Raw genomic sequence first — 14464 nt, forward strand, 5'->3', positions numbered from 1 at the left:
GGAAAACAATGAATAAACTAATTGTTTAGTGGTTTGTGCTGTCTTTACTAAAAAAAAAAAAAAATACTGGTGGCTATGAATAAATGTCAATGTGTTTGCTTTTCCGTAATTTTTCATAGGCTGATATATTTAACTCTCATAATGTTTTTAAGCTAACATATATCCATTTTTTTAATTAAGCAATCAGTATCTAAATAGTTTTTCCTTCCTTCGCAATTACTTATTACTTAATTACATAATCATATGCTATTATTGTTGGCTAGACACCTTAGACATTAATCACTTTCCTCAGCTAGTGACAGTACTCTGAAAGTGGGATGTATATGTGTGTTTGTGCATCCATATAGACATTGATAGATTCTTTGGATAATGTTTATATTTATGTATGTTGCACATTTAAGTACTATAGACTTCTATTCAGAAGCTCTAATTCATTTATAAATTCATTCAAATATTTCTTAAGCATCTACTACGAACCAGTGCCTGTGTTCATTCTAACTAAGATGGGGTCCCTGCTCTTAAGAGGTAGTTGGGAAAAGAAAACAAATACGTTACAAGGGCAATAAATGAGTTATGTACAAGGTAATGAGTAACTCTCCTTTCTGAGTACACACTACAAGTTAAGCCATATCTTAAAACTATAACAATTATACACAAAAGCAAACTAATGTAGTAGGCACATTCATCTTGCCCTCCCAAATCAAGATGGTTAGAGGATGGGTGTGGCGCCTATATGTATACAGTCACTCTGAGACTATGAGGCATAGAATGAAAATAATTTGGTTATAATCTACCTTACTCATATACACATTCATAGCTGCCCTGCCCAGATACTGAGAACCATTTTGGACCAACACAAGTCATTTGCATTATTAATTGCCAATCATGATGGTGCTCAGAATTGAATCACCTCCATCCATACCTAGTGGGAAACAGTTCTTTTGCCTTTTAAGGTCGTTAGATTCTGTTTCTAAAGCTTGAAAGTCACAGTGGCCCTTCACTGTTTGTTCAGCTGATCACGAATCAGAGGTAATGACATTTACATTGCTAATAAACTTTGCATCAAGTGTGTTAACTCTTGGTTTGGTATAGTTTCTTCTACCTGAGAAAAGCTTATTTGACCCCCTCTATGAAATCTGAACAGTCTCTTACTTATATATCCATAAACACACACTCATATTAAATCTAGAAGTGCATAAAATTCCCTAATTATTTCCATATGAGAATCAGGAATGATGTGCAAAACAAATTAAAATATGTGTTGTTACTTTATCCTGACATACACAGTAAATTACCTGACAAATCTGGGAACATTAGGAGAGCACCTTTCAGTCATTATGGTTGACATAAGCCTATGTGACAATGACCTCTTACGCTGGGTTTGTAGAATTAGACTAATAGAAAAATATGTATTTTGATGGAGATTAAATCCTGGCTAATGTGGAGAAAAACTGAAAATTTTATTAATTAGGCTTTTCAGTATACCAAATTTCAAGCAGCTAAATCTTTGCTTCCTTAATATTTCTTTGATCATAATTATTAGCATATACTGAGTGTTACTGGATAACTGGTGTGAGATAAAAACGAAGAATACCAAACTCAGCTTCTTTTATTAATGAGAACAAAATGACCTTAATCTAAAACTAGATAACTAAATGACCTCATACCAAAGTTAGATAACTAAAAAAATCCCACTGGCTTGCTTAAAGTATAACTGATAGCTATTTAAAATATCTGCTAATTGTTAATTGCTTTAATCTGCTGCTTGACCAGGCATGAATACATACATGAATAAATATATAAATAAATGTACACAGAGACAAATGTTGATCATTAAGGTACTCTTATCTCAATAAAATCCATATTATAAATTTCATAACACTTATAAACTTGTAAAGTGTTTGGAGATCTACCAATAGCTCATATAATTTAAATAATACTTTATCCTAAAGTCCAATAAAACATAAATTCAGAGTTAAATTTAATGAATAGGATTTGATATGTGCTTAAAAATGATAACCAACAATTTTGAACAATTTTCTATGTAGCAGATGCTTTGTTATTTCTATGCATTATATAATTTGATTTTCATTAGAACACTATAAGGTGGACTCTATTATTTGCATGTCACAGAGAAGATTGAGAAATTTTAGTGAGTTAAGTAACTTGCTCACTTACGGTTAATACGTGACAGAACTTGGATTGAAACCAAATTTTAGTGGCTCCAGAGCCAAATTCAGCTCATATTTCGTCTAATGTGGTTTAGAAATTTGAAGGCCTGGAATGGAATCTCAGTGTTAATCAACTATTAGTCCTAAGACCTTAGAGAAATATTGAACATTCCAAACTTCAATTTTCTAATATATAAAATAGAGCCAATGCACCATCCCAATCATTTTCACCAAATTACCATGAGGATTAAATAAATAATGTAAGCAAGAAAAGCGTAGAGTGCTCTACAAATATCATTTTATCACATTTTAATTTCTTAACATTTTATAACTCCCAAGGTATTCTGTGGGTCCAAACACTGACATTAAACCAGAGATCTCATTAGAAAAAGAGAGTTTAGGAAGCCACTAACGTAATCTTCCACCACAGGAAACTTTAGGCAGGTTGCCCAGAATGGCATAGGGAAAATACTGGAAAAAACACTCACTCTTTGTGGGTATCATAATAAATGAAAGAAAGACCAGTGTTATGGACTCAGTATTTATGTCCCCCTTACCCCCATAATTCATATTTTAAAGTCATAACCACCAATGTGACCGTATTTGTAGACAGGCCAGGAGGCCAGGTGAGAAGGTGATAAAGGTCAAATGAGGTAATAAACATGGGCCCTAATCTAACAGGGCTAGTTCCCTTATAAGTAGAAAAAGAGATATCAGAGCATTCTCTTCTTAACGTCGGAGCACACAGTGAGAAGGGGGCATCTGCAAGCCAGGAAAAGAGCCCTCACCAGAAACTGAATTGGCTGAAGACTTGTTCTTGGACTTCTCAGTTTTCAGAACTATGAAAAATTTGTTAAGCAAGTCTATGGCATTTTGTTATAGCTGCCCAAGCAAACTAATATAGCTGGTATCATGTTCACCCATCATGTTGCAAAGAGCAGGGCCAACTGAACTCTGTCGAGCTGCCAGCTAGGGAGCAGCGTGGTCTGACAAATCACGTGAGGGGCTGATAACCTGGGGTTGTGGCCTGTGGAATTTAAGAATGTCCTAGGCAAGGTTAGCATGAATGGGGTTCAGTATAAACTACTTTCCCTGGAATTAAACTGTCCAAGTTCAGCAGGTTACTGTAAATATCCTTAGGAAACAATTAAACCAAACCAAGAAAAATGAAAATAGATCCTTAAAGGTGCAGTCCCATGTATGTAAATACAAATTATGGCAAAAGCTTGAAACTGAACCCATGCAAAGAGTAGACAGGAGCAAAATTATGATTACAGAATTTACAACTGTGCAACGAAAGAATTTCTACATTAAAAATAAGTAACAGTTTACTTTCTATCTTTCCTTTTTTACCAAGCACGGTTCCTTCTAAACCTACTAGAGTTTCCTTAACTAGAAGGGAAACTAGTTGTTACATATAAAAACAAGTACGGTTAAAAAAATTACTTCTGCAGCTTATTTTCCTCAGGCTGAATAGAAGATCTTATTTTTTGTAAAGCTGTGTTTTAATTTACAGGAAGATGAGCAAATTTTCAAATGCAAACATACTTTCCTAGGAAGGTCTATCCTTAATTCCGAGTGATTTAAAAGTCATAGTTGGTAAAACGTTTCTCCTTACCTATTCCTTTCACCCTAATTATCTTCCAGATGATTTAATGAGAATGTCATTTGCTGAGCATTTATTCCATGTAAGGCACTACTCTAGGTACTTATGGTAGGCACTGCTAGTTGTCTTTCCAATCTCCAAAATATCAGAAGTATGAGCTCAGCAAATTGCTTCCCAGATTAAGAAAGCATTTCCCAGAATTCCTTGCAGCCAGCTGGGACCACATGACTGGGTTCTAGCCAATTGGATATGAGTAGAAGTGATAACTTCCAGGTCATGCCCTTAGAAAGGTGTGTTTCCTCCTTTTTTCCTTCCTGTAATCTGGAATGTGTAAGTGGTAGTGAGTTAAGCCTGTAAAAAATAATTGCACACCACAAGTGCCTAAGCAACAACATGGAGTAGACTGGGCTCCCAATAAGCTGTAATACCATTTCTGAATTGTTAGGTGAGACAGAAACAAGCCTCCATCTTATGAAAACCACTTTATTATTGTGCTCTTGTTATAGTAAACTACCCTGTCTTTTCATTAATAGAGGACTGTACATATGCCTTGTAAAGTCTCACTACTCCAATTTTGCTAGCAAATTTAGGCTTAGAGAGATTTTAAAACTTCCTCATAACCACTTCGGTAGTAAGTGGTGAGGCTGGTTTTTAAATCAAGTACCTTTCCCATTAGATCTTTTTTACACTAATAGAGAGAAAATGACTAATTTATAGAAAATTAGAACTGTGCAGTTTTCAACCCCTGATCTGTTAATCTCACAGGATTATAAAGACTTTAATTTCCTTAGATTAGCATTAGTGTTACAAACCCTTATTTTTCTAATAAAGTGTCTAGCAGTTGGTTACCAGCTCCTCCAGGACTTATATTTCACAAAATGTTCCATTAGGAAAATTATGGAGAAAAAGTATGCTGATTCTCCCGGACTATGAAATGGAGAGCTGCTAGTCAGGATGCTATAACAATTTACAGAATAATACACTGGGCATGCACAATAACTCAGAAACACATCGGAGGAGGTTTTTTGAGTGTGCGCTCTCTTCCCTGGTATTATCCTTAGGTGCTCCTTTAGTTCTTGAGAAGACATCAAGGAACAAATTAGACAAAGTCCCTACACACATGGAGATTATACTCAAATGCATCCACTATATATAATGCCCTACAAAAATTAACAAGTTTTCAATGTGTGCCAGTAATTTGCATTTTAAAAATAAACTTTATAATTTGGAATAATTTTAAATTTATAGAAAAATTACAAAGATAGTGAACAGAGGGTTCTCATATACTCCTTACCTCATTTCCGCTAATGTCAACATCTTATGTTATCATAGTAGTTTTGTCATTAAGAAACCAATATTTGTTGTTGTTGTTGTTGTTGTTGTTTTTGAGATGGAGTTTCGCTCTTATTGCCCAGACTGGAGTGCAATCATGCAGTCTCAGTTCACTGCAACCTCCGCCTCCTGGGTTCAAGTGATTCTCCTGCCTCAGCCTGCTGATTATCTGGGATTACAGGCATGAGCCATCTCGCCTGGCTAATTTTGCATTTTTAGTAGAGATGGGGTTTCACCATGTTGGTCAGGCTGGTCTTGAACTCCCGACCTCAGGTGATCCACCTGGAAGGTTCTTTCAAAGAGAGGAGGCATGACCTTCTTCACCCTGTCCTATAGTCTGCTGCTTGCCACACAGACGTGATAGGCATTTTGAGTACCACGGTCACACTTTAGGCATAGTAAAATGTTGAGGCTAAAAAGGGCTGGGATTTCTTAATGACTCTGAGGAGTCATCAAACCAATCCTGTATTTCAGACCTCCAGACTTCTTTTATGTGGGAGAAAAATAAACTATCAATTTAAGCCATTATTATCAGGGCTCTCTTTCTGTGTCAAATGCAATTTCTAACTAATATAGAGAGTTTGGAGAAGAGGTAGAAGGAAGTAACATTTATTGAGGACTTGCTATATATTAAGTACTTTATATATTTTCATTTATGTAATCATCAAAACAACTCTATGCTTATTAGTTGAGAATACTGAAGATTAGTGAGGCTAAGATTCTTGCTTAGGGTTATATGGCTGAGTTTTGAAACTAAGCCAGAATTTAAACCAAACTTTGTTTTCCCATAACACCATGCTAAAATATCTTGCATATAATAGGTACTCAGACCTATTAGTGGTTACTAGCAGTGGATACAAACATGTACATTGTTATACCTCACTCAACAAGTAATACAGGTAAATATCTAAATAAATACAATTATATATACTTAAATAGACAACAAAATAGAGACACACATCCATCGTTTCAGTCTTCCTACTATCCCCATGATCAGCATCTCAAACAGTTCCACTGGCATCAGGGCCATTTCAGGAGTGAAACCTCAGATCTTACTGCCCCCAGTCCACATATAAATTATACATTTTCTCTCTGGGCCAGAATGAAAAACCATTCAAGCCATCCATCAACATACCCACTCAGTTTATGCATTCATATTTACCGAGCATCTGCCATATGCCAAACAACCTGCTACTTGTTGTGTACACATTGTTGAAGAAGACATAGTCCCTGTTCTCCAAAAGCTTATAGTCTAGTGGGAGGAACAGAAAAATAAGTAGGTAATTACATTAGAGCAGAATTTTTCAACCTTGGCATTAATGACATTTTGAACTGAATAATTCAGTGTTGTGGGGTGCTATGCACTGTACAATATTATAGGGATGTAGGTAGCATCCCTGGCCTCTACCTACTAGATGCCACTAGCATCCTAACCCCTTGTTATAACAAAAAATATCTCCAGACATTGTCAAAAGTTCCTGGTGGGGTGAGGGGGGGGCAAAATCATCCTCCTACCACCTATCCTCTCACCCCCTAAGCCATTGAGAACTGCTGCAATGCAGTATAAAATACTATAAAATGACAAAAGAAAGACGGGCATTGAACAACATGAGTCTAGGGGCAGGAATGTTTTCTGAAGGAGGCAACACCTTCACAAAGGCCTGAAAGTTCCATAAAATTCAGCCAGATGAAGAAAATATATGTTCCATATGTGTATCAGGAAGGCCTCTGAGCATGTGCAAAGACTCAGAGTTTATAATGAGTACAACATACCTGGAGGACTAAAGGTGGCTTAGAAGGCATGGAGTGCGGAAGTATGCATGAGGGAAGTAGGAAAACCTACGTATGCCTACGGAGGAATGCAGAGGAGAAGAAAGAAGGGGTTCAGTTTTGGATATGTTGAATTTGAGTTGCCTGAGGGACAACCAGGTGTAGATGTCCAAAAGACAGTTAGATTTCCATTTCTGAAACATAGGGGCATGACTCAGGCCAGAAGAACGAACACCACCTATCTATAGATGCCATATGTATAAATGAAATGACCCAGGGAGAGTGTAGTGTTTGAAAGAGGAGGCCATGGACCTGACAGTGACAAGGGAGACAGAGGTGAAGGAAAATCAGGGCAGTCCTGATGTCACACACAGAGAGCAAATGAGGAGAGTTTCATAACATAGCATAAAGGTCAAGTAAGATGAGGAGTGACACACATCCACTGGATTTGGAAATTAGGAAGACATTGGTGACCTTTGCCAGAAGTACCTTATTGGTATGTTCTGGGTGGCAGCCAGCTTACAGTGGGCTGGAATCAATGGGATGGGATAAAAGAGAGATACCTTCAAGACATTTGGCAGAAAGTAATGGAATGATGTAAAGACAGCGCTTATGGTAGGATAAGTAACAAATGTGCCCAGAGTAAAAAAGGAAAACATTAGCATGAGTTCTGTCTTCAGGTTATGTGGATACTGTTTATAGGCTGCTCTTGTTTCTGGCTCTCAGAGTCTCCTGGGTATTTATATTGACCTACCTCATGGAATTTCTGAATGTAAGCACCAATGGATTGTTTTTGCCTTTTAACAGAGCACCACATGATTCAGGGTGTCTTTATAGTACCTATTTACTTGCCTACGGTATGTCTTCTAAATGATAAATTGACTTTAATACCTGACTCATTCTGCACTACGATTATAGGGCTCCCTTTAAAAAGAGAATGACTCCAATAGTTGAAAAGAAATGAATTCAAAACAATATGCCATTATATCTGTCAAGATCTAAAAATATATTTCCATTAAGTGTGTTTATGAAAATCCTTCCTTGAATTGAGAGGTTTCGGTATGTAATCTAACAGCCTTGGAATAATTGACTCACAGGAGATGAAAACTGAAAGGATGTTACAGACTTTCCTCCTCTTTCCTCAACTCTCATTTAATCAGTGATTTGATAGGAATCACTTTCCTCACATCTTATAGTTCTGTTCCTTCTACTCGATGGCTACTACTGTGACCTTTATCATCTCCTCCATGTACCTCTGCAATAGCCTCCTGAATGGTTTCCTTGCTCACCTTTGCCAAGCCTTTGCCATACTTAGCAAGAATGATCTCTCTGGAACACATATATGAACAGTTCATAATTCTACTTAGAACCCTGTCATAGCGTCTCACAAATTCTGGAATCCTTATGTCACAGAAAGACTTTTCCATTTGTTCCAATGATCCTTTGCAGATTTTATCTTATACTTATATTCCAGCCATAAAGGACCACTATTAGGTCCTGGGGCTTTATGCTGACTCACTTCTATAGACCTGTGCTCTTATAGTTTCCATCCCCATGTTCATCCGGATAGTGGGATTCAAACTCAGTTCAAGCATTTCATCTGTTAAGTCTTTGTGAATTTCATCTCTCTCACCTAAACCCAGATAGGATTGACAATTTTTCTTTTGGTGCCCCCAATGTACATAGTACAAATTTATGTAACAGTCTCGAAACCACTTTTTTGCATGCATTTGTTTTCATAGATGTCTTTTCTATTAAACTGTCACTTCCTTGAAGACAGGGGCTGCTTTTTACATTTTTATGTCTCACCAAAACATGGCATATCAGCAGCCCTGTAGTATCTGTTTAAAGGAATTTAGTCTAAGCCTCTATTATTACCAATCAGGAAACAAGGCCCGAAAGAAGCTAAATGACTCGCCTAAGGTCACTCATCTAATGAGTGGCTAAGTGAAGAATAGAAGCTGTAGCTGTTGCCTGACTTACAGCTCTTGTGCTATATTCGTCTGCCGCCCCATTGACTTAAAAGGAGGGCACCCGGGGCCCAGCTCTGTAGGTTGCCAACTTGGTTCAAGAAGGTTTTAATATGAAATATTTAAGTAAATATTTAATGAGGAGCTATTACTCTTTTTTGGTTGAAAGAAACAGTGAGCTAGATCATTTTAAAATGATGTATTATTGGCTGGGCATGGCGGCTCATGCCTGTAATCCTAGCACTTTGGGAGGCCTAGGCGGGCAGATCACAAGGTCAGGAGTTCGAGACCAGCCTGATCAACATGGTGAAACCTTGTCTCTACTAAAAATACAAAAAAATTAGCCAGGGGTGGTGGCACGTGCCTGTACTCCCAGCTACTCAGGAGGCTGAGGCAGAAGAACTGCTTGAACCTGGGAGGTGGAGGTTGCAGTGAGCCGAGATCATGCCATTGCACTCCAGCCTGGGTAACAGAGACTCCGTCTCAAAAAAACAACAAAAAAATTATGTATAATTTTACTTTATATTCACCTGCCTCCCTACTCCCCACTCCCTTCCACCTGGTTGACCTTACCAATTAGCACTTAGGTATTTTCAAAGGCCTTCAAAATCTTTAAATACATACCAGCTGAAGACAAACTAATATGTTACCACGTTCTTGTTGGCAGAAGAAATACTTGTCTCAGATTAAGAAGTTACTCTAAATATTTCATAAAATAACCTATAATAGGTTAAATTGTCTTAATTTGTTTGGCTTCTAAAACATATGAATAAAAATGAGAGAGTAATAAACTCTCTAGGATTTCTCCAGAATTATGTGATTAAGTGGCTTTTTATGAGAAAACTGTCTTTAGAATAGATTACAATTTTTTAAGTGACCATGATGATAACTAGTTTGTACTTTTCTTTCATGACCACAGTAAAACAGAGCACTTAACTGATGAATCTGTTTTATTTGGAATGTTTTAATAGTTCTTGGTATATAACATTAATATGTAAAGGCCTTAAAGAGCCCATTAAAGCACTGCACAACAAGCTGCATTTTAATAATGCAGAGACTATCTGAGATGGAGGCTAATTTCCGTTGTTTAGGTACCATAAACAAAAATAAAAACTTTCCCAAAAAGCTGAAGCTCTAAGTAAAAGAGGTTTAAAATGCACATGTCCTACAGATGGCAGAACTTAAACATCACTCCCAGAAGCACAGGAAAAAAGAAAAGGTTTAAAAAATTCCCTCCAAGCCCAGGCTTGTTTCAAGTCTTCTGTTCATAAGAAGATCAAGGGTACTATGAACATTTAACTTCTATTTTCTCCTAATAATAAGTCCCATTCTTTAATCTGTGAAATAAAACAAACTTGCCCCATGATTAGGGTCTCTCAAAAGATAAAATGGTCTTTCATATTCCTTTAGGAGTTGATGGCACTTGAATACAAAGACCTGACGTACTGAGGTGAGGTGAAAAACTGACGGCCATTTTGTCAATGACAGTTTCTAACCTCTATCGTCAAGGCAAGCATTTGGCAGGCCCTTCTCTCTTTTTTTTTTCTCCCCTCCCGAGACAGAGTCTCACTCTGTCGCCCAGGCTGGAGTGCAGTGGCACCATCTCGGCTCACTGCAAGCTCCGCCTCCCGGGTTCACGCCATTCCCCTGCCTCAGCCTCCCGAGTAGCTGGGACTACAGGCGCCCGCCACCATGCCAGGCTAATTTTTTGTATTTTTAGTAGAGATGGGGTTTCACCATGTTAGCGAGCATGGTCTCAATCTCCTGGCCTCGTGATCCGCCCGCCTCGGCCTCCCCCTTCTCTCTTAATGAGCAAAACTTCTGATATTAAAAAAACGCTACTCTGCCTGGGCAAACTTTTATCTCAAAGAGGGGGAATGAATAGGGAAGATTATTTTTCTCATCTTTTATTGAACATGCTAGAAGTTAAGACTCGGTCCTGCCATTCCCCATGCAAGCAGGGAGAAAGGGGGTGGTATTTGAGTTCTGTCACACTAACCTATCATGATTGCTAAAATCATTTTCCAACTTAGACTCTCTCTCCTGGGAAGGAGCCCGAGGCCATGAAAACCACTCATTTATCATATGCCCACACCACAGTGATCCTCTGAGCAGACAACCCGGACTGCCATAATTTGCTTGACAGCCCTGAGGTCAGCCTGCCTAGTGACTGAAGATTCTTTTCTTTTCCATCTTCAAATGTTACAATGCACTGCGCTTTTGTGTACATGGATGATGTTTCTGACCCACCATCAATGGTGGTGAGTCTGAAAAGGAAAATGTGATGATGCAACAGGGCTGAGCTTTAGCGGCTATATACAGAAGGGAAATGTCACAAAAAACAAGAACTCTTGCAAAATGCTGCCCAGCACTGTAGAGAGAGCTCTGCAACAGTCTACATGTTAGGATTTCAGAAACCTGCTTCCACCTGATGCGAAACCTCCTGCCTCTGTGGTATTTTTCACATTTTGGTCTTAGTTTTCAGGCCAATTTCTATTATTTGAAACAGTTTCATGAATTAACTGGTACCCCACATCTTTTCAGTGACGAAGAAGCATTAAATAATAATCACACCCAAGCACTTTGGGAAGAATTAAGGAAGGTATGTCAGCTTTAATTTTGAATTTTCTTGTTACTTGTCAGTTTGCCTCTCAGACTTAATGCCAGGAGGGAATAAAAATCATCATTACTCTCTAGCTGCTCAATGGCATACATGAAATGAATAGGAGGCTTAACTCCGGTCTAACTGGCTCAGTTTCTCCTTGTATCAGCAGAGAGCCAGAGACTGAATGATCCAGCTTCCTGTCCATTATCCCATCAAGTCCAAACCAGGTAGGGATGCCCAGACACACATATTCCATAGGGAAAGAAGAACACCAAAGAGGAGAATAAAAGAAGTCTTGGAAAAGAGAGGGATGAATTTATTTTTAAAGTGGGCTAGTTGAGAAGTAGTGTGAAGATTTCTTTAATCCACAGCTCTTCCCTGTCATGCAGAGAAGGGGAAAGAAATGGTAGCTCTCTCTTACCCCAGTAAAAGCCTAGATTACATGCCTATTTCCTATTTGTATATACCCATTGATGCTGAGCCTAATATGTGACTATCATAGAGGGTCCCAGAGTTTCAAAATAATTAACCAAGCCTCACTTTACCTCACTAGCTCTATGATCAAAAGGAAAAATGTCAATGAGACACCATTAGTTTAGTCACTGGATACAAGCAGGTTTGTGAAAAGTCCCACTGTGCACGTCTTATGGAAAGCTATGTACCGGGCTAATTTAAAAAGAGGATGTTATTGTGATGTGAATGCTTATTACTAGTCTGAAACCTACTGTTGATCTGCTAATTTTTCTTTTGTGAGGCAGATCTAATTATAGTCAGATATCCAATTCTGTATTCATTAAACTGTCACCAAAGTGATAAAAATGACAATGGGAAAAAATTTAGCACAGCATAGCACAAAGTACATGTTTAAAAAGGCCTGGGTTAACATCTCTGCTATTGTGTAGGGTCTATATGTGACTCTGGAGAAGTCACCTAACTTCTCTGATCTTCTGCTGCCATCCCCTGTAATGGGGAAACCATTATTTACGTCAGTGGGTTGTGCTCATCTTATAGGGTTATCAGCATTGAACAAGAGAGAGCACATACCCTGGAGTCAGACCACTGGGACTTAAACTAATGTTCCTCAACTTCAGACAGCTTAGGCAAGGGGGTGAACCTCTTTGTGTCTCTGATCTCTCATTTGTAAGAGACGGGTTATGTTAGAATTTGTTTCATGTGATTAAACAGGACAACACATACATGGGGTTTAAGCCCAATGCCTGGCAACTGGTACTTCTACCTGTGCCATTTTGCCTATTTTACCTGTGACTGTTGTTACCATTATTTTACCATCCAGAATATACTACTATTCACTAATTTGTGGCTTTATTTCTTCATTTCTCCATTTTAGATTCTTTTTCTGCGCTCCTGAGAATTTTACGTGTTTAATGCTTCATAAATATCATTTGGTTATTTCAGCTTCCCCTTGAGATAAATATTTTTACCTGACGGATATGGTTTGGCTCTGCATCCTCACCCAAATCTCATCTTGAATTGTAATCCCTATGTGTCAGGGGAGGGACCTTGTGGGAGGTGATTGGATCATGGGGGTGTAGGTCAGTGTATTAGTTCATTCTCATACTGCTATAAAGATACTACCTGAGACTGGATAATTATAAAGGAAAGAGTTCTAATTGACTCCGTTGTCTGTTCTCATGATAGGGAGTTCTCAGGAGATCTGATTGCTTAAAAGTGGCAGTTTCCTTTGCGCTCTCTCTCCTGCTGCCATGTAAGATGTCCCTTACATCCCCCTTGCCTTCCACCATGATTGTAAGTTTCCTGAGGCTTCCCCCACCATGTGGAACGGAGTCAATTAGAACTCTTTCCTTTATAATTATCCAGTCTCAGGTAGTATCTTTATAGCAGTATGAGAATGAACTAATACACTGACCTACGTTTACTTATAATGACTACAGTACCAACAGTCCTAGAAAGTTAAGGTTTAATGGGATGTTTCGGATTTTCTAATTATCCACTACCTGTTACGAAGATAAAGTATCTTAGTCCCAGATGGTGTTCATGGTTCATTTACACACACACACACACACACACACACACACACACACATAATTCAAACTCCTAGAAAGTTTCTTTGTAATAATAGAAAATTATTTTGTTATTTTTAAACTTTTTTTAATTGTATATTTCCTATTCATTTCATATGATTACAAACGTTCCCTCTGTTCTTTCTATATTATCTGTATGGTGTGGTTTCAAAACTTTTTTTTCAGCTTTCCAGTAGTTCTTAGATTAAGGAAAAATGGGAATATTTATATTAGAACATGTCTTACTTTGAATAGAATATATACCTTATTGACCAAGGAAATACAGACAGCAATGAAAGGGCTTTGGGTATATGACTCCCAAGCAGTATTACAGAACCCAGTGGGAGGCAGGGGTTGGCCTGGCTAATACTGCTTTTCTTAAATGACTTTGCTTAATGTTCATATCTAGAAAGCTGCTCTTTGCTGATGAAATTTTAATTTAATCTTTTCTAAACAGGGCTAATTTAAAAGCACCTCAAAACTGTTCAGTCCAAATGGTGACCTCAGTACCTGGTGAGGCTTCAGGGTAGAGAGTAAAGCCACTGAACTTTCTCTCTCTGCTTGGCTTATACTTTGCTCTGCCTAGCTAACATTAGATTCTCTCTTTTTTCCCCATAAATTGGATATGATGGAATGTGTGGACTGTCTTCATTAATAGATAAACTGAGGCTCAGGCAGAACCTTTCTGTGATTTATCAAGTTTCAGAGCTGTAGGTTGAATCTTGAGTTTCCCTCCAGGGCCATTCTATAAGATCACTCAGACCCCAGGGTTCCTTCTGCCCCAGTGACTTCAAGTAGCAGCTCATTTTCTTTTTCCTTAGTGAAAAACAGGCCCAGAGCATGCCCTATATAGTCCATAGTGTGAAAATGAGGTGTTGTTAACAGCAATATAATTAGGTATCTCGTGATTACAAATTGGGCAGAAATAATATCTTTTCAAAAGTTACACCACTGAAACCTGCACATGC

The 14464-nt window shown here is 38.1% G+C and overlaps 1 protein-coding gene across 7 annotated transcripts in view; it reads right to left on the reverse strand.

Moving 5' to 3' along the window:
* Positions 1 to 14464, reverse strand: part of ZNF385B (zinc finger protein 385B) — a 407440-nt gene that overhangs the window by 143984 nt on the left and 248992 nt on the right. The window contains exon 1 of one of the 7 annotated variants that reach the window (XM_055289895.2): positions 6272 to 6374. The exons of the other annotated variants lie outside the window; for them this stretch is intronic. Coding sequence (XP_055145870.1) covers positions 6272 to 6278 — 7 coding nt within the window. The 5' untranslated portion in view covers positions 6279 to 6374. Of the gene's footprint in view, positions 1 to 6271; positions 6375 to 14464 lie in introns of those variants that run through there. 7 annotated transcript variants of the gene reach the window in all.

This window comes from Symphalangus syndactylus, chromosome 8, assembly GCF_028878055.3.
Source record: "Symphalangus syndactylus isolate Jambi chromosome 8, NHGRI_mSymSyn1-v2.1_pri, whole genome shotgun sequence".
NCBI classification, from domain to species: Eukaryota; Metazoa; Chordata; class Mammalia; order Primates; family Hylobatidae; genus Symphalangus; species Symphalangus syndactylus.